The 24,465-nt window shown below is 41.7% G+C and overlaps 3 protein-coding genes across 3 annotated transcripts; 1 reads left to right on the top strand and 2 right to left on the bottom strand.

Moving 5' to 3' along the window:
- The first annotated feature begins 115 nt into the window (after nucleotides 1-115).
- si:ch211-198n5.11 (methylcrotonoyl-coenzyme A carboxylase 2) lies at nucleotides 116-6,725 on the top strand. Its single transcript, XM_029632703.2, has 13 exons — nucleotides 116-249; nucleotides 730-1,047; nucleotides 1,148-1,344; nucleotides 1,539-1,717; nucleotides 1,796-1,876; nucleotides 1,963-2,141; nucleotides 2,255-2,447; nucleotides 2,550-2,641; nucleotides 3,513-3,669; nucleotides 4,053-4,175; nucleotides 4,811-4,935; nucleotides 5,832-5,913; nucleotides 6,292-6,725. Exons 1-13 carry the CDS (start codon nucleotides 230-232, stop codon nucleotides 6,376-6,378), a joined length of 1,833 nt encoding a protein of 610 aa, XP_029488563.1. The 5' UTR covers nucleotides 116-229; the 3' UTR covers nucleotides 6,379-6,725.
- On the bottom strand, nucleotides 6,222-13,350 carry LOC115108415 (retinal Mueller cells isomerohydrolase-like). The gene is made up of 14 exons (XM_029632702.2): nucleotides 12,657-13,350; nucleotides 12,186-12,268; nucleotides 11,907-12,057; nucleotides 11,430-11,537; nucleotides 11,191-11,332; nucleotides 10,963-11,110; nucleotides 10,792-10,873; nucleotides 10,482-10,614; nucleotides 10,217-10,356; nucleotides 9,993-10,122; nucleotides 9,754-9,868; nucleotides 9,526-9,620; nucleotides 9,297-9,408; nucleotides 6,222-9,068 (listed from the first exon to the last, which is right to left on the bottom strand). Exons 1-14 carry the CDS (start codon nucleotides 12,665-12,667, stop codon nucleotides 8,920-8,922), a joined length of 1,599 nt encoding a protein of 532 aa, XP_029488562.1. The 5' UTR covers nucleotides 12,668-13,350; the 3' UTR covers nucleotides 6,222-8,919.
- Nucleotides 13,351-13,439: 89 nt separating this feature from the next.
- Nucleotides 13,440-24,064, bottom strand: depdc1a (DEP domain containing 1a). The gene is made up of 12 exons (XM_029632698.2): nucleotides 23,891-24,064; nucleotides 22,040-22,305; nucleotides 18,597-18,741; nucleotides 18,387-18,505; nucleotides 18,170-18,300; nucleotides 18,026-18,073; nucleotides 17,745-17,882; nucleotides 16,173-17,177; nucleotides 15,538-15,710; nucleotides 15,268-15,444; nucleotides 14,705-14,893; nucleotides 13,440-14,516 (listed from the first exon to the last, which is right to left on the bottom strand). The coding sequence occupies exons 1-12, from the start codon at nucleotides 23,939-23,941 to the stop codon at nucleotides 14,373-14,375; spliced, it is 2,586 nt and encodes an 861-aa protein (XP_029488558.1). The 5' UTR covers nucleotides 23,942-24,064; the 3' UTR covers nucleotides 13,440-14,372.
- Nucleotides 24,065-24,465: the final 401 nt, after the last annotated feature.

The raw sequence follows: 24,465 nt of genomic DNA, 5'->3' as shown, positions 1-24,465 counted from the left end.
CGCCGTAACCTGAGTTCTGTGGTTGACTAACATGCTTGATATTTTTTTATTGATTCTTAAATACCGCCATCTAGTGGTATGTATAGGGTATGGTCTAACAAGATGGGCGCGTTGAAGGATCACTTTTGTTTCCGCCCAGACGTTAATTCGTGTAACACCTAGAAGCGAAGTCCATTTGTAATGGAAATAAACTTGAGATACGTCTAATATTTTACGCAGCTAAACAGTCATGTACAGTTGCCTTTCAAGGTAAGTACTATGGTGCATGTAGTCCAAAGTAGCTAGCTATGTCATATTGCTGAGATTGTTACAAAGCTAGGTAACGACTGCTACTAGCTAGTTCACAACAGCCCAAATACTGTGATGACCTTTGGCATACTTAGCAAGCTGACGTACATATTGTAGCTGTGTGTTACTTTGTAACACTGAATGGTGCAAAATAGTTTGCTACACAGGACGTTGGTGGTACATTTAATTGGGGAGGAATGGCTGGAGAAGAATTGGTGGAATGGTATCAAATACATGGTTCCCATGTGTTTGATGCCATTCCATTTGCTCCGTTCCTGCTGTTATGAGCCGTACTCCCCCCAGCAGCCTCCACTGGTCTTCTACGATGTTTAAAAATTAGCTACATTGTCAACAAATTAGAAATAACGGGGCGTGTTGTCAATTAGTTAGATTTCCCCATTGAAACATTCTCTACATTGTCATTCATTCATTGCTTTTCAGGGGTTTGAGGACCAAAGGCAGACTATGTCCTGGTTATGTCTCCTCTCAGTCACCTCTATGGAACGTTGACCCGTGCACACACAGGCGTCCAGAACGCTGTTTACACTTAAGGACATCAGCAGGTAACCTATGGCAACCTTTGGCACACATTCTCTCAGGCCAAGCTAAGCAGCTGCCAGTGGCAGCCTACTTGATGAGCACCAGTGTGCACAGAAGACGATTGCCAAGTGCCTTTCCAGTTTTAGATGAAGCCCTTCAGCCAATTCACAATGACGTATTTGAGGCTAACCTACGAAACAGCCAGGCATGCCAAGAAAGGTAGGTCGAAACTCCACACACCTCAGCAATCTCAGTGTATAAACTAGTTTTCCATTTCTGCTGTATAGTATTAGCCTTCTGACCATGGTGGCACTTCCAGGTATATTGAATACATGGAGAAGGTGAAGAAGGGGGGTGGGGAGAATGCAGTAAAGCGGCACACCCAGAGAAACAAGAAGATGTTGGTTACGGACCGTCTTCGCATGCTGTTTGATGACGGATACTACTTTGAGCTGTCTCCCTTCGCTGGAATGGGCCTACCCTATGGAGACATCCCCTCAGCAGGCTGTCTCACTGGTAGAGGGTTCTCTGCTCTGTCAGTGACGGATGTTCTTAATGCATGCTTATCACTCAGAAACTTGAAATATCCAACCTGAAATTTGGCAGCAAGGGAAATGTCTTGTTCCAGTGCATTGTAAAACAATATGTATAAGTAAGAATGAGTTATACTCCGCCTTATTGCTTCCTTGTGCACTTCGTCACTGTTGCAGGTATAGGTAAAATCAACGGGTTGTGGTGTGTGTTTATTGCCAATGATGCTACTGTGAGTGGTGGTACAGCTTATCCCATAACCGTCAAGAAGCAGCTCAGAGCCCAGGATGTAGCTATCCAGAACAGACTTCCTTGTGTCTACTTGGTGGATAGTGGAGGTGCATTCCTTCCTCTTCAGGTATGAACTCAACTCATTGAGATTAATACCACTGATGAATGACTCAATACGTGATTGCTAAGTTTATTCCATCCACAGTCTGAGATTTTCCCTGATAAAAACCAAGGAGGACGTACTTTCTACAATGAAGCCATCATGTCTGCCATGAAGATCCCTCAGGTGAGACAGAAATGCTAAACATCCCATTGAAGACAATCCAAACACAATATTTTCTACCCATGAATGTTGTATCTTACTCCCTCTAGGTATCTGTGGTTTGTGGTTCATGTACAGCTGGCGGTGCATACATCCCCACTATGGCAGAAGAGACTGTGATGGTGCACCGGATCGGGACGATATTCCTGGGCGGACCGCCCTTGGTGAAAGCTGCCACAGGGGAAGAAGTCTCCCCAGAGAATCTGGGTGGGGCCACACTCCATGCAGAGTGAGTGAGTGAGTGAGTGGAAAGCCGACAAACTCTCAAGTTCTCTGTGCGATTCACTATAATACTATATCTGCACTAATAGGCTCAAACTTCACCTCCCCGTGCTGTTTCAGAGTGAGCGGCTGTGTGGACCACTTTGCCTCTGTGGAGAAGGAGGCCTATGAAACCACACGTAACATAATCTCTACCCTCAACTTTGAGCTGCCCGAGGAGGACGAGGCAGGGGTGGAGGAGCCTCTACATAGTGTGGAGGAGTTGATGGGTCTGGCCCCACGGGACTATGAACACAGCCTGGAGGTCAAGCTGGTCAGCTCAACACACACTTAAACCAACAGTCACTTCTCATGGGGATGTTTTAGTATTACAATTATTTTGTAACTTTTTTTTCTGTTATTTTTTTCTGGTCAGATCCTGAGTCGGCTGACTGATGGCAGTAAGTTCCAGGAATTCAAGGCTCGATATGGAACAACCCTTGTGACTGGTTTTGCCAGAATTAGCAGGTAAGAGTTGTTGATTGACAGTCTTTAGTCTTGAAGTATTTACCCGTCCTCCTTCAATGGTTTAGTAGATTGTATCTTCGAGGTCAGACTTTTATATCTCCCTTCATTATGCAAACATTTTAATGTATTTTATTTGCTTCAGAAAGTTGCTGTATATTGGAACCTCTTAAAACCTCTATCCTCCGATAACATTAATTAACTGACACATTTTTGAAGCGGACTGTTTAACAAAAGAGCATCAGGAGATTAACGGTTAACCCTGTTAATTTGCAAATTAGATTAGTGTGCTTCTGTGTTCCAACCAGTCAAATCTGTCCCTACCCCAACAAGAGTCAGATTAAGATGGGCAATGTTTTTGAATGAGAATGGAGAACACAAAGGAAAACAAGTCACTTCAGCCAGCTTTCAACTGCTTTTACAAAGAACTTCTCTGAGAGCAACTCGTTGCCATGGCAGCGGAATGTTTTAGATGCAGGTTAGCGTTGTTCGTCATTAATCTTGTTCTGGAGGCAGCGCTGCAGAGTGGTCACAAGCTGACACAGTCATAAAATCTGATTTTAAACCTAACCCTAACCACACTGCTAAACCTAATGCCTAACCAAAACATTTACAATATAGCCATGGCAATAAACGTCAACCTGCATTCTAGATCCCAGAGGGTATTTTGATTTTAATCAGGGTATGGTGCTCAAACAATTCATCAAGAAATTACTAATGAAAATCCATATAAATCTTGATGAAAAGTTTATTTCACTTTGTGTTCTTAAACTCCACTAAAAGTACTAAAATACAATTTGCACAACTGCTGTATGAAGGTAATACATTTTATTCAAGTTTAATGCCTAACTTACAGTATATATTTTTTCTTCAGGCATCAGGTTGGCATTGTGGCGAGCAATGGGGCGCTGACGCACAACGCATCATTAAAAGGCAGCCACTTTGTCCAGCTGTGTGACCAGCGAGACATCCCCCTGATATTCCTACAGAACACCGTCCCAATGCCAGAGCCTACCCTCTCCCAAACCCAGGTATGGCACTGCAGCCAACCCTGAGCACTCACCACAGAATAAAACCACATTTTTCAAACAACAGGAATACCAACTCTCCAAAGAGAAAATAAGGACTCCGTTACTCCGAATGTAAAACAAAGCCTGGCGAGGAGGAGCACGGAGAGGCCTCTCAATATTATTTTGTAGATGGACACTCCTGTGGAACTCAGGCAGCCATGTTAAATAGGACTATGATTAAAATCAGGTCTCAAAATCAATACAGCCATGTCATCAGGATGTTATGCTCTGTTCTTGAACATGGTTGTGGAATTTCATGTCGGTGTGTTAACAAGTTTCTGCTGGTGTTACTCCTGGACCAATCTGTTAACTATGTGTGTGTATGTATCCTCTCTCTACTCTAGGCAGAGACCAACGCCAACAGACTGAAGGCTCAGGGTTCCATGATGTCAGCTGTGGCATGTGCCTCTGTTCCAAAAATCACCATCGTCATTGGGGGATGCCATGGCGCTGAAAGTTATGCTATGGTTTGTGCAATAGTGCCAGCAGTAGTCGCTGTATGAATTTGCCCAGTGCTTACACATCAATTCCCTTATACACTCAGTGGACAGTTTTCGGTTCACCACCCCATTCGCAAAAATGTTTTGCTCCTATAGACTGAGTCACGTGGCTTGTTCTATAAAGCTGGCAGGCGGACATCGAGTCATTCAGTTAAAGTTCGATTGAACATTAGAATGGACAAAACGAGTGACCTATGCGACTTTGAGTGGGGTATGATCGCTGGTGCCAGGCGAGTCGGTTCATGTATCTCAAAAACATCTGGCCTCCTGGGATTTTCACGATGAATCCTGGTTCCTGTTATGTCATACTGATGGCAGAGTCAGGATTTGGCGTGAGTGGCATGAGTCTATGGCACCATCCTGCCTGATGTCAACGGCACAGACTGGTGGCGGTGGTGTAATGGTGTGAGGAATGTTTTCCTGACACACGTTAGGTCCCTTCATACCACTTGAGCAACGTTTCAATTCCAAAACTATTCAGGCTATTCTGGAGGCAAAGGGGTGTCCGACCCAGTACTAGATATACCTAATAAACTGGCCACTGAGTGTATTTTGAAAATACTAACTAAACGGGTCTCTTTTCTGTGTTTTTCTTTATCTAGTGTGGCAGGTCATTTGACCCAAACTTCCTATTCCTTTGGCCCAATGCCAGAGTGTCCCTGGTGGCCCCTGGTCACTCTGCAGCTCTGGCACAAGAGGAGGAGGATGTTGAGAAGATCAATAAGAGGTAAGTAACCCATAGGACCAGTGGCAGTCGGTGCCGTTTAAGATGAGGGAAGACTCACTTTTTTTTTTTATGAGCATGGCCTTATCTATTACAGCATATTGGATGACAGTTATTCATATTCCATTCACCCAGTTCAATGTAACGTCGATAGGTTTAGGCTAATACATGATACTTGAATTTTCCCTATACCCATCATGAGGTTGCTACTACCTAGCCTATGAATGAAAGTTTACAATGTAGGTGCACAGGTTGAGAGAAATTTGACAGACATTGACACATTCAGTACCGTCTTGCACACTATTGCTTGCATCTAGCTGATCTAGGGTGTAAGCATTAGTCCAACAGTTGCAAACAGGAGTTTCTAATAGACAGATGCAGGTATGTTTATCCCCGTTTCATTCCGTTTGCCTTCATTTAAGATTGTGGAAAAAATAATCGTCCGAATGAATGCACCCCTGCTCGCACGCAAACACAGTTCTATTTCATTGCAGCCACATAGATTCAGCATGATCACTTTGATTGTTGTAGTATTCCTTATCGCATCTATGCACTCTCCTCTCACCTTTTCCCTTCGCTTGTGGACTTAAGTGCACAACACATCAGCTGTCTGTGACCAGGCTGCCAAACCATCATATCATAACCGCTACACACAGACCATATGTTAGATTTAACATAGCTACTAAAACTAACGCATTAGAGGCTACTGCAGAACTTAATTTCAAAACAGTGTATCAATTAACTATTGGTGACATGAATTTATTTAGTATAGTTTTATCTAAAAGCGATCACTTTAAAACATTTCTGAAATTCACTGAGGAGCCTGCACTGCATAGTACAGTCTTTCATACAGGAATATGATTGGTTGTGGATGTTAACAGGAGTGTTTATCCTTCTAGGTTGGAGAAGGAGAGCTCTGCATTCTTCTCGTCTGGCAGACTTTGGGACGATGGAGTGATTCTTCCCCAGGACACGAGGAAGGTAAATAACATATGGCATTTAGTTGCTTTGTATAAAAGCTGCTAAGGCACACAGGACCAGGATTGATTTTAAATCTCTGTAGAATCACAACTGCCACTTAAGGTCACACAGTCCTGGCTTGTCCTCACTGACTGGAAGCAGATTTTGCGGTTTACCATGCACATGTGGAAAAAACAAAACACTTACGTAATGGCATAGTTTAGTTGGCCGTGGCCATCACAAGTTGTTATTCTTGAGAATCTCTTCGCCTTTTGAAAGTAGGGTTATTGAATGCTACTTGGTAGGTAAAAAAAATTAAATACAGAAAGTGTTGCAAGTCCTTTTATCTGTGAATCGTTATCAGTTTACACATGACCATTACATTTTCTTTCTCATTAGGTTTTGAGTGATTGTCTGAAAATCATCAAACAACAGGAATACCAACTCTCCAAAGAGAAAATAAGGACTCCATTACTCCGAATGTAAAAAAATTTTTTTTACAATTGTCTTTTAGAAAAAGGTCTTGAATCTGACAAAATGCCTTAAGGCCCTAATTACCTTAACAATGAAGTGCTGATCACAGAAAACACATTGGAGATTTGTAATGGCATTGAATAAAAGAATGTGTAAATACAACTTGAAACATAGAAGGAAAAACAATTGTTGTGTGTTAATTCTTACATAGTGCCTTCATACCCCTTGACTTATTTACACATTTTGTTACAGCCTGAATTCAAAATGTATTAAATACCCATCTACACACAATACTCAAGGGAAAACATGTTTATGTCAAATGTATTTAAAAATAAAATACAGAAATCCCATTAACATAAGTATGCACTCCCGAGTCAATACATGTTTGAACAAATTTGGGCAACGATTACAGCTGAGTCTTTCTGTATACATCAAGAGTTTTGCTCTCCTAGATTATACAATATTTGCACATTTTAAATATTCAAATTCTGTTAATCATTGCTAGACAGCCATTATCTAGTCTTGCCAAAGATTTAAGGCAAAACTGTAATTAGGTCACTCAGGAACATTCAATGTCATCTTGGTTAGCAACTCGTGTTTATTTGGCCTTGTTTTAGGTTATTGTCCTGCTGAAAGGTGAATTTGTCTCCATGTCTCTTGGAAAGCAGACAACCAGGTTTCTCTCTAAAAAAAAAAAAACATAAGATGCAACCAGCACCATGCTTGAAAATATGGAGTGTTACTAATGTTGGATTTGACCCAAACACAACACTGTATTCAGGATTAAGTTAATTTCTTTGCCACATCTTTTGCAGTTTTACTTTGTTGCAAACAGGATCCATGTTTTGGATTAATTTGATTCTGCCCAGGCTTCCTTTTCACTCATTTAGGTTAATGTTTGTCCATGAGTTCTATCACAGCCTTTAAACTCGGTTTTAAAGTTGCCATTGGCCTTATGCTGAAATCCTGAGCAGTTTCCTTCCTCTACGGCAACTGAGTTAGGAAGGACACTTGTATCTTTGTATGACTGGTTGTATTGATACACCATCCAAAGTGTAATTAATAACTTTACCATGCTCAAAAAGGATATTCAATGTCTGCTTTTGTTTTACCCATCTACCAATAGGTGCCCTTGGAAAACCTTCCTGGTGTTTTGATTGTGTTTGAAATTCAAGTGCTCGACTGAGAAACCTTACAAATGTTGCACTATTGCACACAGGATGAGTACATGCAACTTGTGACACATTCGGGGTTAACATTTCGATATAACAATTCAATTTAATCTATAACAAAATGTGTGAAAAGTCAAGGGGTGTGAATACTTTGAAGCCATCGTACATGGTTCCATTAAAGCTAATGAGCACTAGGCCTTTAGGTCTGAGTTTATGACAGATACAACACTTGACCAAAAGTATGTGGAGACCTGCTTGTGGAACATATGGAGTTGGTCACCACCATGCTGCTATATCAGCCTCCAGTCTTCTGGGAAGGTATTCACACTAGATGTTGGGGACTTGCTTCAATTAAGCCACAAGAGCATTAGTATGGTCTGGCACTGATATTGGGCAATTAGGCCTGGTTTGCAGTCAACGTTCCAATTCATCCCAAAGGTCTTCAATGGGGTTGAGGTCAGGGCTCTGTGCAGGCCAGGCAAGTTCTTCCACACCGATCTTGACAAACCATTTCTGCATGGACCTCGCTTTGTGCACAGGGGTGTTATACTGAAACGGGAAAGGCCCTTCCCCAAACTGTTGTCACAAAGTTGGAAGCACGGAATCATCTAGAATGTAATTTTATGCTGTAACGTTAAGATTTCCCTTCACTGTAACTAAGGGGAACTAGCCCAAACCATGAAAAATAGCCACCGACCATTATTCCTCCTCCACCAAACTATGCATTGGGGCAGGTACAGAGTTCTCCTGGCATCCTCCAAACCCAGATTCGTCCATCGGACTGCCAGATGGGGAGGAGTGATTCATCACTCCAGAGAATGCAGTTCTTGTGCTGACGTTGCTTCCAGAGGATGTTTGGAACTCAGTAGTGAATGTTGCAACAGGTGATTTTTACGCGGTCCCATTCTGTGAACTTGTGTAACCTACCACTTCACGGCTGAGCCGTTGTTGCTCCTAGACATTTCCACTTCACAATAACAGCAGTTCACCGGGGCAGCTCATAACAGGGCAGATGTTTGACTGACTTGTTGGAAAGGTGGCATCCTATGATGGTAGGATGCCCCATTGAAAGTCACTCAGCTCTACAGTAAGGCCATTCTGCCAATGTTTGTCTTTGGAGATTGCATGGCCGTGTGTGCGATTTTATATACCTTTCAGCAACGGATGTGACTGAAATAGCCGAATCCACAAATTTGAAGGGCTGTCCACATACTTTTGTACAGTGTATATCACAACATTGATTTCGAAACTAAGCCACGAACAGGTTACATCAGTGATATATATCTATATATTTTTTTAACATTCCCAACAAAGGTTTTAGTATTATTATTGTCCCTTTCTCCTGTGGAGTGGTATTGTAGATGTGTTTGAGAACGTAGTCCTAAGGCTTGTACATTCCATGGAAGGTGACAGGGATGATGACCTCCACCTCAGCCCGTGCGATCTCTGTCAGGTCTCTGGCATTGAGGATGAGGAGATACCCTGGTCTCTGGTCTGCTCCAGGGTTCACCACGATGCTCAACAACACCCCTAGGAAGAGGGAAAAGAGCAGTGTCACATCTACAAAAAGAGAGTCCTCCCACCTCAACTCGTATCACACCTCAAGTTGTATAGTATTGGTATGTCAGCCTTTTACATCACACTAAGGTGGATCCTGCTTAGGTAAGTTATGCTACCTGATCAGTTAAATGTTAAAGACCACATAATTGTGCCTCCTGTCTATCATATTATAGAATCGCCTAAAATCCCTCTGTTTACCGTCATCTTCCTCCACAGAATCTGGGGTCTGCACAAAGATGGGCTCTGAGGGGTAAGAGTCTGGCTCCTGCCACACCCACGTATCCTTAGTCTTCACGTTCAGTTTGCAGATCTAGAGCATGACACAATCAAAAACGTACTCCCAGAATGACTATTAGCAGATTAGTCTAATCATAAATCAGACTTGGCTAATGCATCACCAGCGTTCCTGTCTGCATGCTATACTCACCCTGTCAGGGATGAAGTGGTTCAGGCCCAGTCCATAGGCATAGCTGTAGTTCTTCCCAGAGAACTTACTGTAGTTGATCTGAGGGAACTCGAAAGCTGCAATGATAAAGGAATTCGAATGAGGAAAATCTTTTGACTGATGGCAGATGAACAGATATTTAGTGGCATTAGATGGTATAAGAATAGGGGAGCCCTCAAGGTTTAATGAAACAAGCTGCGTGTGTGTTACCTTGTCGTGGTCCAGAAAACAGAACCTCAGGCTCCAGCCAGATGGTTCCATCGCTGCGCATCACTGCAGTGGCTGTGGTGTACGGAAGGGATATCAGATTCTTCCCCTGTTCCTCCTGCAAGTTCAAGTACAAACAGGAAAAACTTAACTGATTTAGTCCTCTATCCTGAGAGGATAACATCAAAGCAGTGATAACTCTTTACTCCAGAAATGACTAAGATTAAGGCCACAACACTTACCTTGTGGACGTCCATGGGCAGAACGTATCGCCGGACCTCTGGCTGAGGTGCCCTCATAGCAGCTTTCTTCACTTCCTCCCAGTTCTCCCTCAGGTTGGCCAGATATAGGTAGTTGTAGACAAACTCATGGCTAAAATTGAACAAGAGAAAGATGCACTGGATAAGTGTCTTGTACATACAGATATGTTCTTCTCAAGTCACTACAATAACTGTTCAGTATTCACCCTTTCCAAGTACACAGGTCAACAACAATGAAGCCATCGTCCTCATAGCTGTTGATGTGATGGAAGAGATTGAAGGCAGAAGTCCTGAATTTATGCTCTATGTATTCAGCTGGGTCCTTTGTAGCCAGATGGAACCATGTCTAGATGAAAAGGGATACTGTTAGCTAGTGTTAAAGACAGATTATTTTAGTATCAATAAACATTGAAATGCTAACAGCCCTTGAATACAGTTTGATAATAGTGGTCTAGGTGTTCCTTTACTTACACCCATGGTTTCGTTTGACTCAAAGCAATCCATGTAATTTGTGCCCCAGATGCTCCAAGCGGTCAAGAATTTTAGAAGGTTTATCTTCACTGGAGTCTCAACGAAGACAAAGTAGTTTTCTGTCATTCCAAAGCTGATGGAGGATGCAGGAAAAGTATTTTAATATGTTTAAAATGTGCAATAATGTTACAAGCAAGAATGTGAACTCCAGGGGCCTAGTTATCCAAAAGTTAACAATCAAGTAAATTATTTGTCTGTTCTATTCCTATTCCTTGAACACTGTATCCTGACAATCAGCAATGTCACCAACCTGTGAACATAGGAGGGCTTGAATCTCTCACTGCTGGGGAGCTGCACAAGAACCTTGGACTTTGCAATGGGGTCTGACTTATCTGCAAACAAGAATCACAACCAGAGATCCCTAAATCAAATGGCTCTCTCACTTCCAGAATCTAGTATCAATGCTGTATACAGAACAAACCTTTTGGTGTGGGAGGAATTTTGACAATGTTGTAGGCCAGTGACATATTCTTCCCAAAACAGTTCCCAATGTTGTACACCGTTCCATCACTTTCAATGTGTGGATGAGCGGTCACTCCATTGACCGAGAGGTAGTCACACAGGTCCACCTGGAGAAAGAGTTTGAGAGACTTTGTGACAAGAGTTATGTTCACTCAATCTGATGTCGGCCAGAGGGAGCAGCACATACCCTTTTCAGAGTCTCCAGTGTGTCTGGGTCGACTTTGGTGATGTAGTTGGTTTCTGTGCAGGCATAGAAATCCTCACCAACAGGGTACACGTTCACTAAGCAATTATCTGTCACCTCAATCCCTTTGAAGTAGGTGAAAAACCTACAAAGACAAGAATGGACCATTTGAATGTTGCGTCTAATAACTAAGTCATGACACGAGTGTTTAACTTGATTATCATAAAATGATAGCAAATCACCTTGAGAATATATTTTTGCAAGGATCTGGGTAGGCTGCTGTTCCAAACTCTGTGATGACCACTCTTTTCTCTGTCATGGCTCGCACATAGGCATCTGTTTTGACAAATCTTTAGAGAAACAGTAGTTAAAAACAATAATTACAACCAATAGCATTTAAACATGTAGCTTGGAACATACAGATTGGGAATCGATAGGTCCACTTCTGTTTCAGCTCTTTCCAAAGCTTTTGAGAGCAGCAGTAGGTCACTGTGTTTCAGTATTCACTGTTTTAATGAGAAACAGTCCTCACTGAGGTTTCTCAAAACATTCCAGTCAAATTTATGGGCCGAGGGGAACATTTCACAAAACTACACAACTACCACCAGTGTGTAGCGTAAAAGTATTGCATGCCCTCATAAAATATATATTTTACTACCTCACGGTTGTAAAGTGTTACACATCACTGAAGTCAACATCAACACACAAGAGGGGCTTACTTCCGATAGTAGGTCACATGGCCGTTCTTTAGGTCAAACTTGTGCATGAGGGCCTGGCCATCAAAGAGGTGGTAGAAAGGCTCAGCCCCCACCTCAAACAGGCCGGGTCCAAGACGCAACAGACTGCCGCTCAGCCATTCTGGGATCACACCTGAACACAGCATGAAATGATCCATGTTACCCTGTTGTGCTCATTCCGCTCTTAACCGTCATAAAACCCCAAACCTTCTCGCTTGTAAACCAAAGGGTAGTGGAGTCTCAGACCTGTTCCTCACATACCTACAACCACAGCAGGAATAGGCTCATTCAACTCTTCACATGTCTCAAAGATTTTCTTGTAGCCACCAGCCGGATGCTCAATTCTGAAAACCAAACAAAATTACTCCATCAAATAGGTACATCTATTCACATGAAATCCTAGGCAGCTGATCCAACTAATCTTTTCAGACCTAAAAACACTATTACATACACTATTACATTATTGCCTAAATTAAGTTTTAGTTCAAAACAAAAAAATACAATCCGAGACCAGAACACACATGTTCAACTGCTTTACACTAGCATGCAGCAAAAAAGTCATTTGAGAAAAATGCTTTGATCTAAAAGCTTTGCACAAGAACGAACAGTTACTCAACTGACTCCTGTCAGTTATGAAAAGTATGCAAAAAAGAGGTAGTTTACTCACCAATTTATATTCTTGTATGGGGGAAAAGTTGAAGCTAAGGAAAATGTATAAAAGGAGTTACTCACCGACTAACCATTTTCCTATTGACAGTGTGTAGGAAATCAGTCTGAACTGTGGAGTGATCAGCAGCCTTTATAGACACTGTTAGATTCCCAGGCAGAGCGCCGGGAGTTTGAGAACCTCCCCCCAAACCAATCAGAGGTCTCTGAAACAAGAATCCCTTTGTACCCAGACCATTCACTTTTCCATGTACTTTTAACCCACCGCCCCAATACTCCTCCTTCAGGAATTTCTCAGCGTAATTAAGACCAGAACCACATTTGCTAACCTGAACCCACAAACATACCTAAATCAAGAGAAAAAACAGGAAAGTAATGTACTTCATTATGCAATATCTTTCTAGCTTGTATCAAATGTTTTACACGTCAGAGAAAGATGTTCCCACAGTATTTAGAACTAATTGGATGGATTTCAGATTAATTTAACTCAAATGTTTTACAATAATCTGTGTAGGCACCCACACAGAGGGTGTTTGTTGTGCACATGTATGATTAACTGGGGGTCTTCCTTTTCTTTATCCCGATCTAGAGGGATGAAGGTCAGAATCAGAGGGATATGCAAGTCATCATCTTCAGTTGCAATGAGCTTAGAATTTTAACAGCAGAGGTCTGCCACATTCACCATGTGTAGTGCAAGATACATGGAATTCTGTGGTCAGAGTTAACTCTCCCCCCCTTCTGGTGCCAGATAGACAGTACAAGGACACGGAGGTAAACAAATATGATTAAATAAACACCATCCTAGAACACTAATAAAGGCAAGTACATTTGTACAGTTCGTAAAGAGGATTTTGTTTTACAGTTGAACACTTTATTTTCAAGAACGTTGCATAGTAAACAGATGTTTTGCAGGGAAATAACAATACAAGTCAAAGGGTAAACTGATATGTCATTGATGGCTCTTCCTTTGAGGTTAGGTATCCAGCTATAAAGAGGTATTGAGAAAATGCATCTAAATAAGTCCAAAAGTCTCCCTTTCAGGTTTAATACTTCATAAATGGCAGTAAAAATACATATTTGTCAAGTATATATATGAACCATTGTATTGACTGGTCTAAACTACTGTTCGTTTAAAAAAATGACAGAAAATAGTGCAAAACGTCATTATCCCAAATGGCTGAACTAGCCAGGAAAGAAAGAGAAAAACATCCCACACCAAAAATATACAATAAAGTATTTGAGCTCAACTTAGAGAATGTTAATGGAATAAAAATACAGAGAAGTGACAAAACAGAAAAACATGAACAAAGTTCAATTATAAGCATTTCATACAACCCTATGAAAAAAAAAACTAGGTAGACTAATAATAAAATAAAATCTTAACAATAAAATTAATCCCTGGAAAACACAAATGCTTGAAGGTTTAAATTCCGTACATTGATGTCAATCGGAGTCTATAAATCTGGATCAACTTCAAAATAAAGAATCGACTCCCAAATTGTAATTTGCTTAGAGCTTATACTCCCATACGAGGGCATCATCAATCCCGAATAAATTATTTGGTGCACTAAAGATACATACTGCAGTATTTAGAAATTATACACAAAAACATGACTTAACATAAAACATGCATAATTCAACCCTAAAGAGAAATGTTATAGTTGGTCTAAATTGTGGTGGTCCCCCATAATAGTTTCCTCCCACCTTCCTACATTTAGCTGCCAGGTCTAGTTTCAAGCAACAAAAATATTCCACACAAACAGTTGCATCCCAATTGTACCTTCAATTTCTAATTCCAAAAGCTTTTGGTTTTTTCATACTTATCAGCATTGGAGGTTTGATCTTTGGTTTATCTTCAAAAAGCTGCGCCTCGCTCGCAGTCGTTGGAAATCGGCGAGCGTAAATGTCTGTATACTGCCTCTGAAACTGATACAAAAATGTATTAGCTTGGGGGTAAATTGTACACAAATGTGCAGTGAGATTACATTTGTACATTTTAGTCATTTAGCAGAGTCTTGAGTGATTTACAAGTGAGTGCATCCATTTTCGTACTGTGTAGTGAGATAAGATAATACTAAGAAAGTGTTCACACAACATGCCGTCTAATTTGTTACCCGCTTGAGCTTCTTCTTCTTATCCTTCACAGACATGTTCTTGTCTTTGACCAGGCTCTCCAGCAGGTCAGCGATGGCAGCCTGGGACACACTCAGCTTCTGCTCCTCAAACTCCTCGGTACTGATCTGTCTGCAGAAGGAGTAGATGGGCATGGGGGCCTCCACACCACCACTACCTGGGTAGGTTATCTAGAGGAGGAGAGTCACACTTTCAACACGTCACGGTCTACTTTCTTTATTAAAGGTAGACTCCGCGATATGACGTAGATACACAAAGTAAATAGAATAGTGGGTCAATTTCCACAACTAAGAGCATTGAAGCGCGAGGCTAAATTTCACCGCTGTTTTGGTCCTGTAGCTACTACATTGAAAACAGCGTGAAGGGGACACCTTGCACATGCACAGATACTGTGTGACCAGGAAGTCTTGCATCTTGCTCATCGCAATAGCTAGTGTTGCTCATGGCAACGTAATTTCATTGAGTCTACCTTTATATTTCATGACAACTCACGTAACCAACTACAGTATATAATAGATACCTTATAAGAGTGACAGTATTATACCTGTACTTTTCTCAGGTATACCAGGTGGTCTCGGACAGCGTTCTGCAGATAGACTGGCACCTGGAGTATCTCCTGGTGGTGATCCATGAGGAAGGAGACCAGTCTGGTGGCCAGAAGCTCATCCAGGTCCACCTCTTCCTCACAGCCCAGCACGCAGCGGGAGAACGTATGGACCATCTGGAAACACAATGGGATTGAATAATGGAGTTATGAGGATATGTTCAAATCATCACGCAGAATTGTAAAACCTGTGTTTCTCTCAGCCCTCACCAATGTGCGTGTTCCTATGGCGTCATGGAGCCGAGGCATGTCCACATTCTGACTCATCCGGGAGATCATTCTCATCAGCAGCTGGAGCTTCCTCCGGCTGGCAGGGGGCAGCAATAGGGTGCAGAGCTGCAGAGCCTCAATGGCCACCCGCTCCAACTGAGGCTGGAGGAGACCTTCACACATATACACAATCACACGACTGTACACTGGAATGGCATGTATTCAACCCTTGATATGCATCAGATCAAAACGATGCATACACACCACTAGGACTTGAGGCTAATGAAATGCATTGAAGCGTGTGTGATTTCACTTGGAAGATTAAATCAATGTTATATATCAATGGCAAAAAAGCCCTTGCTTCTCTACAGCAAGAACTGCATTAACTATGTTACATTTAAAAACTTGTACACGTCATCATTAAATGTAATTGTATAGGCATAATACTTTAAACAGGGCAGTTTAAAGTTCTGGAAAGTACCCAGATGATTACAATTGAAATGCTTGCAGTGATAACCTTCTCTTAAAGGACAATTAGAGTCTCACCCCATATTAGTGCAAGCCCAATGAGCAATGTTAGGCCAGGTGTTAAGACATGCAAAAGCACAAACACAAGCATGCAGATGTAGGCTTACTTTGCTCGGAACTCAGACGGCGTGCATAAGTGAACACAGAGGGCAGAGCAAGGGTTGGCCTGGACAGGTCCAGAGAGCTCTGACAGCGCCTGCTAACAGAAGGCCCAGCTCTGAGGTCTCGGAGGTCCATGCTGCTGGCCCTCAGGTTAAGCAGACTGGGACCCCTCAGGCCAACAGTGGAGGAGGAGTCTGGCTTCACGGTGATCTCTGCTACAGGGGCGTTAATACTGAAACAGCTGGCAGACATCCCTCTGTGCTCAGCTATATCCAAACAGGTACCAATGCTCCTAGGACGCTTGGGCTTCTGACTGACTGAGAGGTTGTCCATTGGTAGCGAGATGCTGCTTCTGGCACCCTCGCTTTTGGAGCTGTGAGTGCTACCCTCTACAGACATCACACCTGAACTGCTGTTGCAACTGGGAGTTGCCATGGTGACAAAGACTTGGGGTTCAGAGTAAGGGTAGCTGTCTAAAACAGACAGAGAGTCAGTTTTATTCTGAGGTTGGGTGCTGTACTTGCTGCCACTGTTACTTTTGCAGGACACTAGACTCTCTGTAGACTGGAACAACTTGTGTTGGGCGTATGAGTCAGACTTAGCTGATTCATCCAGGATTCTCTCCAGGGAACAACTGCTGGGTCTTCTGAGCCTAACTGAGGAGGCGCCACTGCTCTCTGACCGTACAAGACTCGGAGAGTTGCCTCCCAGGACATCCCCAGAACTGGCCCTTCGGCCTGTCAGACCCATCTGGGGGACCCTCCCGGCACAGCCCGTCTTCAGAGCTGCAAACGTGGACTGGGCCTTTGAGCTGAACACCTCTCTCATTGGTGAGTCGCCCTCTTCAAAAGCCTCTTTCCGAATTAAGCTCAACAACAGACATTCCGTTGATTTGAACAGGTTAACACCGTTCATGTGAGGGTTTTTTGCAGGCTGGGGGTAGCTGGGATCCTCTTGGTTTTTTCGCTTTCCTCTTTGAGTTTTAGGAGCCACAATGTAGCCACATAAAACTAGCAAGAGACCAGACAAAAACAAAAACAACACTTGTGAAGCCGGCAGGACATAAACAAGGGAGTTGGCACATTGTGGGGAAAGGGAATAGCTAATTGGACATACATGAGTTAGTTATAACAAATGTCACAGAGCAGTCGAGTCACATCCTCTGTTAGGAGGGAAATAACACAAACCAGTTGCAGTTTCATGCTGCGTGTATGGGATCTGGTCAATCTTTTTCAGTTGCAGAGTGGAGACAAGACAAACTAAATCTTATCAAATAGAGCTCGTATTAAAAAAAAATGAAATTTCATATAGAAGGATGAATACTAATCCAGTAAACTTTAAAACATTTGCCTGAATTCAATAACCACACCTGAGATTTGTCCTCTACTTTAACTTATAAATGACTGCAAATGTTGATAGCTAAGTTGCAAAAGATGGGAAAATTACATTATAGGTTAATTCAATCCAGGTTTTAGTAACACTTTAGGTTAGAGAGGAACAGGGAAACCCCAAAAATTAAGTTTCACCTCATGGTCATTTATACATTCAATTTTAAAGCTTGCAAAATGCATACATACCCAAGATGTTGACAAACAACTCATAGTACTCAAATGTAAGAAGTGGCTGAGGGAGGCTGTAGAAGTAGTCAGAGACGGTTTTAAACACATCCCTCTCAAACCCAGGATAGGATGGCTGGTTGGAATCATACTTCGGCCCTAGAAAGGGTTCAGTGACATTTTTTAGATGTTGGGCTAAAAACATAGCTCTCCTATTGAGAGCCTAGTCTTGTTTTGTGTGAGGTGAAATCTATTTCTCAATACAATATGCCACTAAAACAGTTGAGTAAAATCTTACTTACAGTTTGCAAGACATTTCATTGCAGACAAGACCCAGTGTGGGAGGTCATCTGTGGAGAAAAGGCTAATAAATGACCATGCATCTTACATTTTGCGTACATTGTGTACAGAGTGCAGATATAAATCAGAGAAAGAATAGGCTATACCAGTCTTGTCCTCAAGTGTAACAACCCCATGCTTGTTCACATTGTTCATGTTGTACACAATGTTTTGAGATTTGATGTGTCTTGGATCCAAAACATCCTCAAGCGCAGTCAATCCCAATGTTTTCTGAAGGCTGAAGGAATAAAGAGGCAATGGAATAAGGATCTACTCATTAAAATGAGTAAGAATGATTTAAAATAAATGAAGAGTGAATCTTACTGTGTGAGAGTGATGCCTCTCCAAACATCCTGAATATCTTCCTCTGTTAGTGCTCTGGCCTGGACCACTTCAATCACAGGCTCAGTCTCCATTTCTTGTTTTGATGGATCCACATTTTCCTGTGAGAAACAATTTCTCAGTCAATTATGCGGGCAAATCATACCGGGGGCACAATAGGGGAACATTTTCTAAAATATCAACAATACTTACTGTAGTCTCCTTGCCAGGTTTCTTGGAAGTCCTACATTTGAAGAAGCCTTCCTTTTCTTTCATTGAGAAACTCTTCTTTACTGATGCAGGCCCTGACACAGGTGGGCGATGGGGAATTGGTTTCAAAGGAGATGTTGAAGCAAACCTAGGACAGCAAAGGTGAAATACTATAATTATTTCAATGAAACACCCAAAAAGATTACTTAGGCCAGAGATGGTAGAGAAAGCGAGACATCCCACTCCCTCATTCTTTCGGGGTGGGATCGCACTGGTCTGCTTATTGCCCCCACCCCGCGGAGGGGGTGCCCCAGAGATTGTAGAGAAAGGAGTCATCTCCCTGGCTCAATTTCTGGTGGGCAGGGATAATACACATACGACATGGCTTAACGTGACCACACCCCCGAGTAAGGTACAGCCGTAGGGCACTCCCATGTTAAATTGCCTACTTTAAGCATAAGCCGACAATGTCTACTCTTTTATTGTATCATTCTATAAAAATTGTGGAAATTCTTGGTTGGTCATCTAACATACTTCCATGTAGTCTTAATCAACAAACTACATCATACCTAAAAACACTTTCATTCTAGATGTAAAAATGTTAGGATGAACAGAGACTGTTGCATGGAATGTATGTCACAATTATCAGCCAAAGAGCAAATTCCAACAGACTTTCTTCAATTAGCTAACTAGCCCTGCTTTTAAGATGCTGAAAAGCTGTTGTGTCCTGTTTTGTTTGAATGGAGAAAAGACCATCTAATTCAGTTAATCAACTGCCCAAGGACCAGGTTAGACAAACCTTATTGTTTCAGGCTAGTGATGATGGAAAGCTGTGGGCTCAGGTTACTCGATACATTTGTGTGTTCAAGCACTTAATCACCGGTAAGTCGCTTTGCATAAAGCTTGCTAGTTAGCGTGTAGTATGGACTAGTGAGCTGTATCTGTCCAAATAACAGCTATAATATTCTTCTGTATTTTAATATTTGTGCAGGCCTGGAGATTCCACCAAGTAGGTGTAAACATCACCATAGGCTACTTTTGTTAGGGCCATTTGTTAAGGTTGTATGCCCAGCTGGACTCCGGCAAGTTGAAAGGACATAGTGGGGCAAAAAGTATTTAGTCAGCCACCAATTGTGCAAGTTCTCCCACTTAAAAATATGAGAGGCCTGTAATTTTCATCATAGGTACACTTCAACTATGACAGACAAAATGAGATCCAGAAAATCACATTGTAGGATTTTTAATGAATTTATTTGCAAATTATGGTGGAAAATAAGTATTTGGTCACCTACAAACAAGCAAGATTTCTGGCTCTCACAGACCTGTAACTTCTTTAAGAGGCTCCTCTGTCCTCCAATCGTTATCTGTATTAATGGCACCTTTTTTTTATTACTTGTTATCAGTATAAAAGACACCTGTCCACAACCTCAGTCACACTCCAAACTCCACTATGGCCAAGACCAAAGAGCTGTCAAAGGACACCAGAAACAAAATTGTAGACCTGCACCAGGCTGGGAAGACTGAATCTGCGATAAGTAAGCAGCTTGGTTTGAAGATATCAACTGTGGGAGCAATTATTAGGAAATGAAAGACATACAAGACCACTGATAATCTCCCTCGATCTGGGGCTCCACGCAAGATCTCACCCCATGGGGTCAAAATGATTACAAGAAACGTGATCAAAAATCCCAGAACCACACGGGGGGACCTAGTGAATGACCTGCAGAGAGCTGGGACCAAAGTAACAAAGCCTACCATCAGTAACACACTACGCCGCCAGGGACTCAAATCCTGCAGTGCCAGACGTGTCCCCCTACTTAAGCCAGTACATGTCCAGGCCCGTCTGAAGCTAGAGAGCATTTGGATGATCCAGAAGAAGATTGGGAGAATGTCATATGGTCAGACGAAACCAAAATATAACTTTTTGGTAAAAACTCAACTCGTCGTGTTTGGAGGACAAAGAATGCTGAGTTGCATCCAAAGAACACCACACCTATTTTTATTTTATTTTTTTAAACCTTTATTTAACTAGGAAAGTCAGTTAAAAACAAATTCTTATTTACAATGACAGCCTAGTGGGTTCAGGGGCAGAATGACAGATTTTGTACCTTGTCAGCTCGGGGATTTGAACTTGCAACCTTTCGGTTACTAGTCCAATGCTCTAACCACTAGGCTACCCTGCCGCTGTGAGGCATGGGGGTGGAAACATCATGCTTTGGGGCTGTTTTTCTGCAAAGGGACCAGGACGACTCATCCGTGTAAATGAAAGAATGAATGGGGCCATGTATCGTGAGATTTTGAGTAAAAACATCCTTCCATTAGCAAGGGTATTGAAGATGAAACGTGGCTGGGTCTTTCAGCATGACAATGATCCTAAACACACCGCCCGGGCAACGAAGGAGTGGCTTCGTAAGAAGCATTTCAAGGTCCTGGAGTGGCCTAGCCAGTCTCAACCCCATAGAAAATCTTTGGAGGGAGTTGAAAGTCCGTGTTGCCCAGCAACAGCCCCAAAACATCACTGCTCTAGAGGAGAGCTGCATGGAGGAATGGGCCAAAATACCAGCAACAGTGTGAAAACCTTGTTTAGACTTACAGAAAACATTTGACCTCTGTTATTACCAACAAAGGGTATATAACAAAGTATTGAGATAAACTTTTGTTATTGACCAAATACTTATTTTTCCACCATAATTTGCAAATAAATTCCTTAAAAATCCTACAATGTGATTTTCTCCTCATTTTGTCTGTCATAGTTGAAGTGTACCTATGATGAAAATTACAGGCCTCTCATCTTTTTAAGTGGGAGAACTTGCACAATTGGTGGCTGACTAAATACTTTTTTGCCCCACTGTATAGGCAAGCCAACAAGAAGCAACTCTTTCAAATAACTACAGGTAGGCAAAAAGTGGAAGTAGTTACACGACTAGCGAATTAGAGCGAGACTAACTTCTCTCACTAGCCAGACAGCTAACCAACGGGCGAAAAAACTAGCTGTTAACAAACAATGACAAATATAATTTGACATCTTTTCTGTAAGTGTTAACAGGTCGGGTAACAAATTAGAGTTGAAGAATAAGTATCATGCAAATCTTTTGTTGTGACAGCCAAGTATGTTAATATCAACAAGATTGAAAACATGAATTGATTTTTTTTTTTTTTTTTTAAGTGTAGGTTCTTAGGATGATGCCAAAGTTAGGCTAATTATATGGGAGTAACCAACTCGGGGGCGTGGTCACCTAAAGCCACACCTTGCAGGGTGTCTATAAATAGACCAAATCCAGCTGTGTGAGAATATGAAAGATTATGGAGGAACCGTGAGCTCATGCAGGAAAGTATGTTCACACGAGGTAATGCCCATTTATATGCTGGCTTTGGTCTACATTTTTTACAATGGTAAACAAACAGCCTGATTGAAATATTTATCCACCATCTAGGATTTAGGCTACCTGTAGAGATGGCTGTTGTCTTCCAAATCTTCTGAACCCCATCTGCCCTTCACATCCTCGATCACACGATTTTTGAGGAACTTCTTCAGCAGTTGGATAGTCTGTTGTCTGGTGACATCTGGTCCAAAGTTACTATTGTACCTGAGCAGTTCGTGTAGCCAGTCGACAGCTGCTATGGCAGTAAAACAGTTCCCATATACTCTGAAGTGTTGTCGATGTTTCCGCAGAGGCATCCCTGCCTTGAATAGCTTTGTGACTTCATTCCACTGCAAATTAAATTGTACTTACAAATTAAATTGTACTTACTCTACCGGTTGTCTGTGAGGTTTGTCCAATTTTGTATTCAGATTTCAATATTAACAAACAAAAGTGGATTTTTCCTCCACCCTCCCCTGATTCAGAATATACCATTTTTTATTGTCATGGCATGCTTGGTTCAATAGCTACTGATGAGCAAAAACCGAATATCCTATGTTAAACTGACTTTATCTTGGTGCCAAACCGAACCATATACATACCACCTCTCTAAAAAAGTATTTCATAAGTATATTTTGTCTCAAATTTCGAGGCGCTGAAGTACAAACCCCACAAACAACCTGTAGAGTATGTTAAAATTGTATTGAATTCAACATTCTTACTCTTACTAAGGAACATTTACACGATTTTGCACACAAGTGTTTTCAGAATGTATATACACTGTATATAAACTCACAGCCGGACTAGTTTTACGCCAGTGTTTGTAAACAAAATAACACTTCATAGAACTATAAATGTAACACTATATAGCCTTAAAAAAAATGTTCAACGATCAGTTTGGTATAATAGTCTTTGCATCCATTGCTCTCAAACTCTAGGCTGTGAACGTTTAGAAACGTCAATCATCGCTTGAGATTTTGGATTTCGAAACATATGGGCCAGTCTCTTTCAGCATAAATAAATAATCATTCAAATAAAACAGATACACTTACTGTAGCAGTTTTGCACACTTCCATACAGCTATGGGTGACTCCCTCCAACAAAACTACCCTCCTGCTACACTTCCAGAATTACGCATTCACACAGGTGGTGGCCTCGTCTTCCACAAGTGCTGTAACATTTAGATATGGCCATGTGGGAACATCTATTTTCATGATTTATCGCTGAAATTGAAGTTACGGTCCTAGCTTCCAAAACCATACCTCGTTAATTTTCTGATCGTTAAGAGCCCCGGCGTTCAAATTTCCCCCATACAGGACACATTCATCCATTGACTCGTAACGTTATGTGTAATGGAACTGAGAGTCGTGATCAAGGGCTACCATAGTTTTGTCTATTCATTTGAGAGTAGTTACAATTCTCCAGCACCATCTCTCATTTCTACCGAAACAGGGGCGGGGAGTGTTTCAACTACTAATTGTTGATGTGATATCATCCTGACGTCAAATCAGCATAGGAAAACGATCAGGGATTTGTCACTAACTAACTAATCCTCGGTAACATATTACTGGCCTAAAATATGTTAGGGCTGCCCGACTCTGGAAAAAACAACACCGATAGCAGACAGCGTTACATTGTGAGTGATCTGCACAGTTCTAGCCAGCTTGCAATATAGCTAACGTTAGCTAGCTAGCCAGCCAGTCAGACAGCCAGACAACCAACCAACCCACCAAAGTTGCAACATACTAACGTTAGCTAACTAGCCAGCCTATTTGCCCAAATTACAGCATAGGTAACTAGGTTGCCCAAATTTACACCATAACTAGTTCGCTCGTTTGCCCAAGTTGCAGCATAGCCAGCATCGTAACACTAGTTAACGGTTTAACGTTAGCTAGCTAACTTCACAACAAGAACAAGTGTACAAGAAAAGCTTACCAGTTTTGTCGCCCTATAAGGCCCAGGAGTGACAATATGAGAACTCATCATATTGACGCTAGAATCAACGTGCAAACAACCCAAATTATTGAAGTTTGTTGGTTATCGGTGCCACATTGTCGATGCAGCGACCAGTGGCATTCCACACTGTTTAAAATTACGAGTTTACTTCTGGAGGCAGCTGATTGGACAACATCTTTGTCATGTGACTATTCATAATGCTGGTGGACAAACGACACAAAAGAGTACTGTGAGATCAAAACAAATAGGCGATTCTTCATGAATGATTACGCAAACACAGGCAACAATCTATGTAATTTTTATCAGAGATTGTCAAAATGATATCATGTAGCAGTGAATTCTGAGAAGCATAACTTTTGAGTGAAACATTTAATGTAGACTGCCACCTGGTGCATGCAGTATGACCCCACAACAAACAGAGCAGTACAGTAGCCTACAAAACTAAAATACGTTAATTAATACAGTTTGTTTAGTTTACTTAACAACATTTAACTATAAATACAGTGATCCGATACTGTAAACATGAACATATATAAAACAGGGATTATAGCCAT

This window comes from Oncorhynchus nerka, linkage group LG24 (assembly GCF_034236695.1).
Source record: "Oncorhynchus nerka isolate Pitt River linkage group LG24, Oner_Uvic_2.0, whole genome shotgun sequence".
NCBI classification, from domain to species: Eukaryota; Metazoa; Chordata; class Actinopteri; order Salmoniformes; family Salmonidae; genus Oncorhynchus; species Oncorhynchus nerka.
This window is presented reverse-complemented; position numbering and strand designations above follow the sequence as displayed.

Excerpts from the sequence above, each read along its gene's own strand:
- si:ch211-198n5.11 (XM_029632703.2), top strand. The coding sequence starts at position 230 with ATGTACAGTTGCCTTTCAAG. Across the intron at positions 2,448-2,549 it reads ACAGCCTGGAGGTCAAGCTG|ATCCTGAGTCGGCTGACTGA; the intron begins GTCAGCTCAACA and ends TTTTCTGGTCAG. Across the intron at positions 5,914-6,291 it reads TTCCCCAGGACACGAGGAAG|GTTTTGAGTGATTGTCTGAA; the intron begins GTAAATAACATA and ends CTTTCTCATTAG.
- depdc1a (XM_029632698.2), bottom strand. The coding sequence starts at position 23,941 with ATGATGAGTTCTCATATTGTCACTCCTGGGCCTTATAGGGCGACAAAA. Across the intron at positions 15,711-16,172 it reads CCGTCTGAGTTCCGAGCAAA|GTCTCCTCCAGCCTCAGTTG; the intron begins GTAAGCCTACAT and ends ATATGTGTGAAG. Across the intron at positions 14,894-15,267 it reads TATACCTGAGAAAAGTACAG|ATAACCTACCCAGGTAGTGG; the intron begins GTATAATACTGT and ends CTCCTCCTCTAG.
- LOC115108415 (XM_029632702.2), bottom strand. Across the intron at positions 11,333-11,429 it reads TGCAAAAATATATTCTCAAG|GTTTTTCACCTACTTCAAAG; the intron begins GTGATTTGCTAT and ends TTGTCTTTGTAG. Across the intron at positions 11,111-11,190 it reads CACTGGAGACTCTGAAAAGG|GTGGACCTGTGTGACTACCT; the intron begins GTATGTGCTGCT and ends CTCTTTCTCCAG.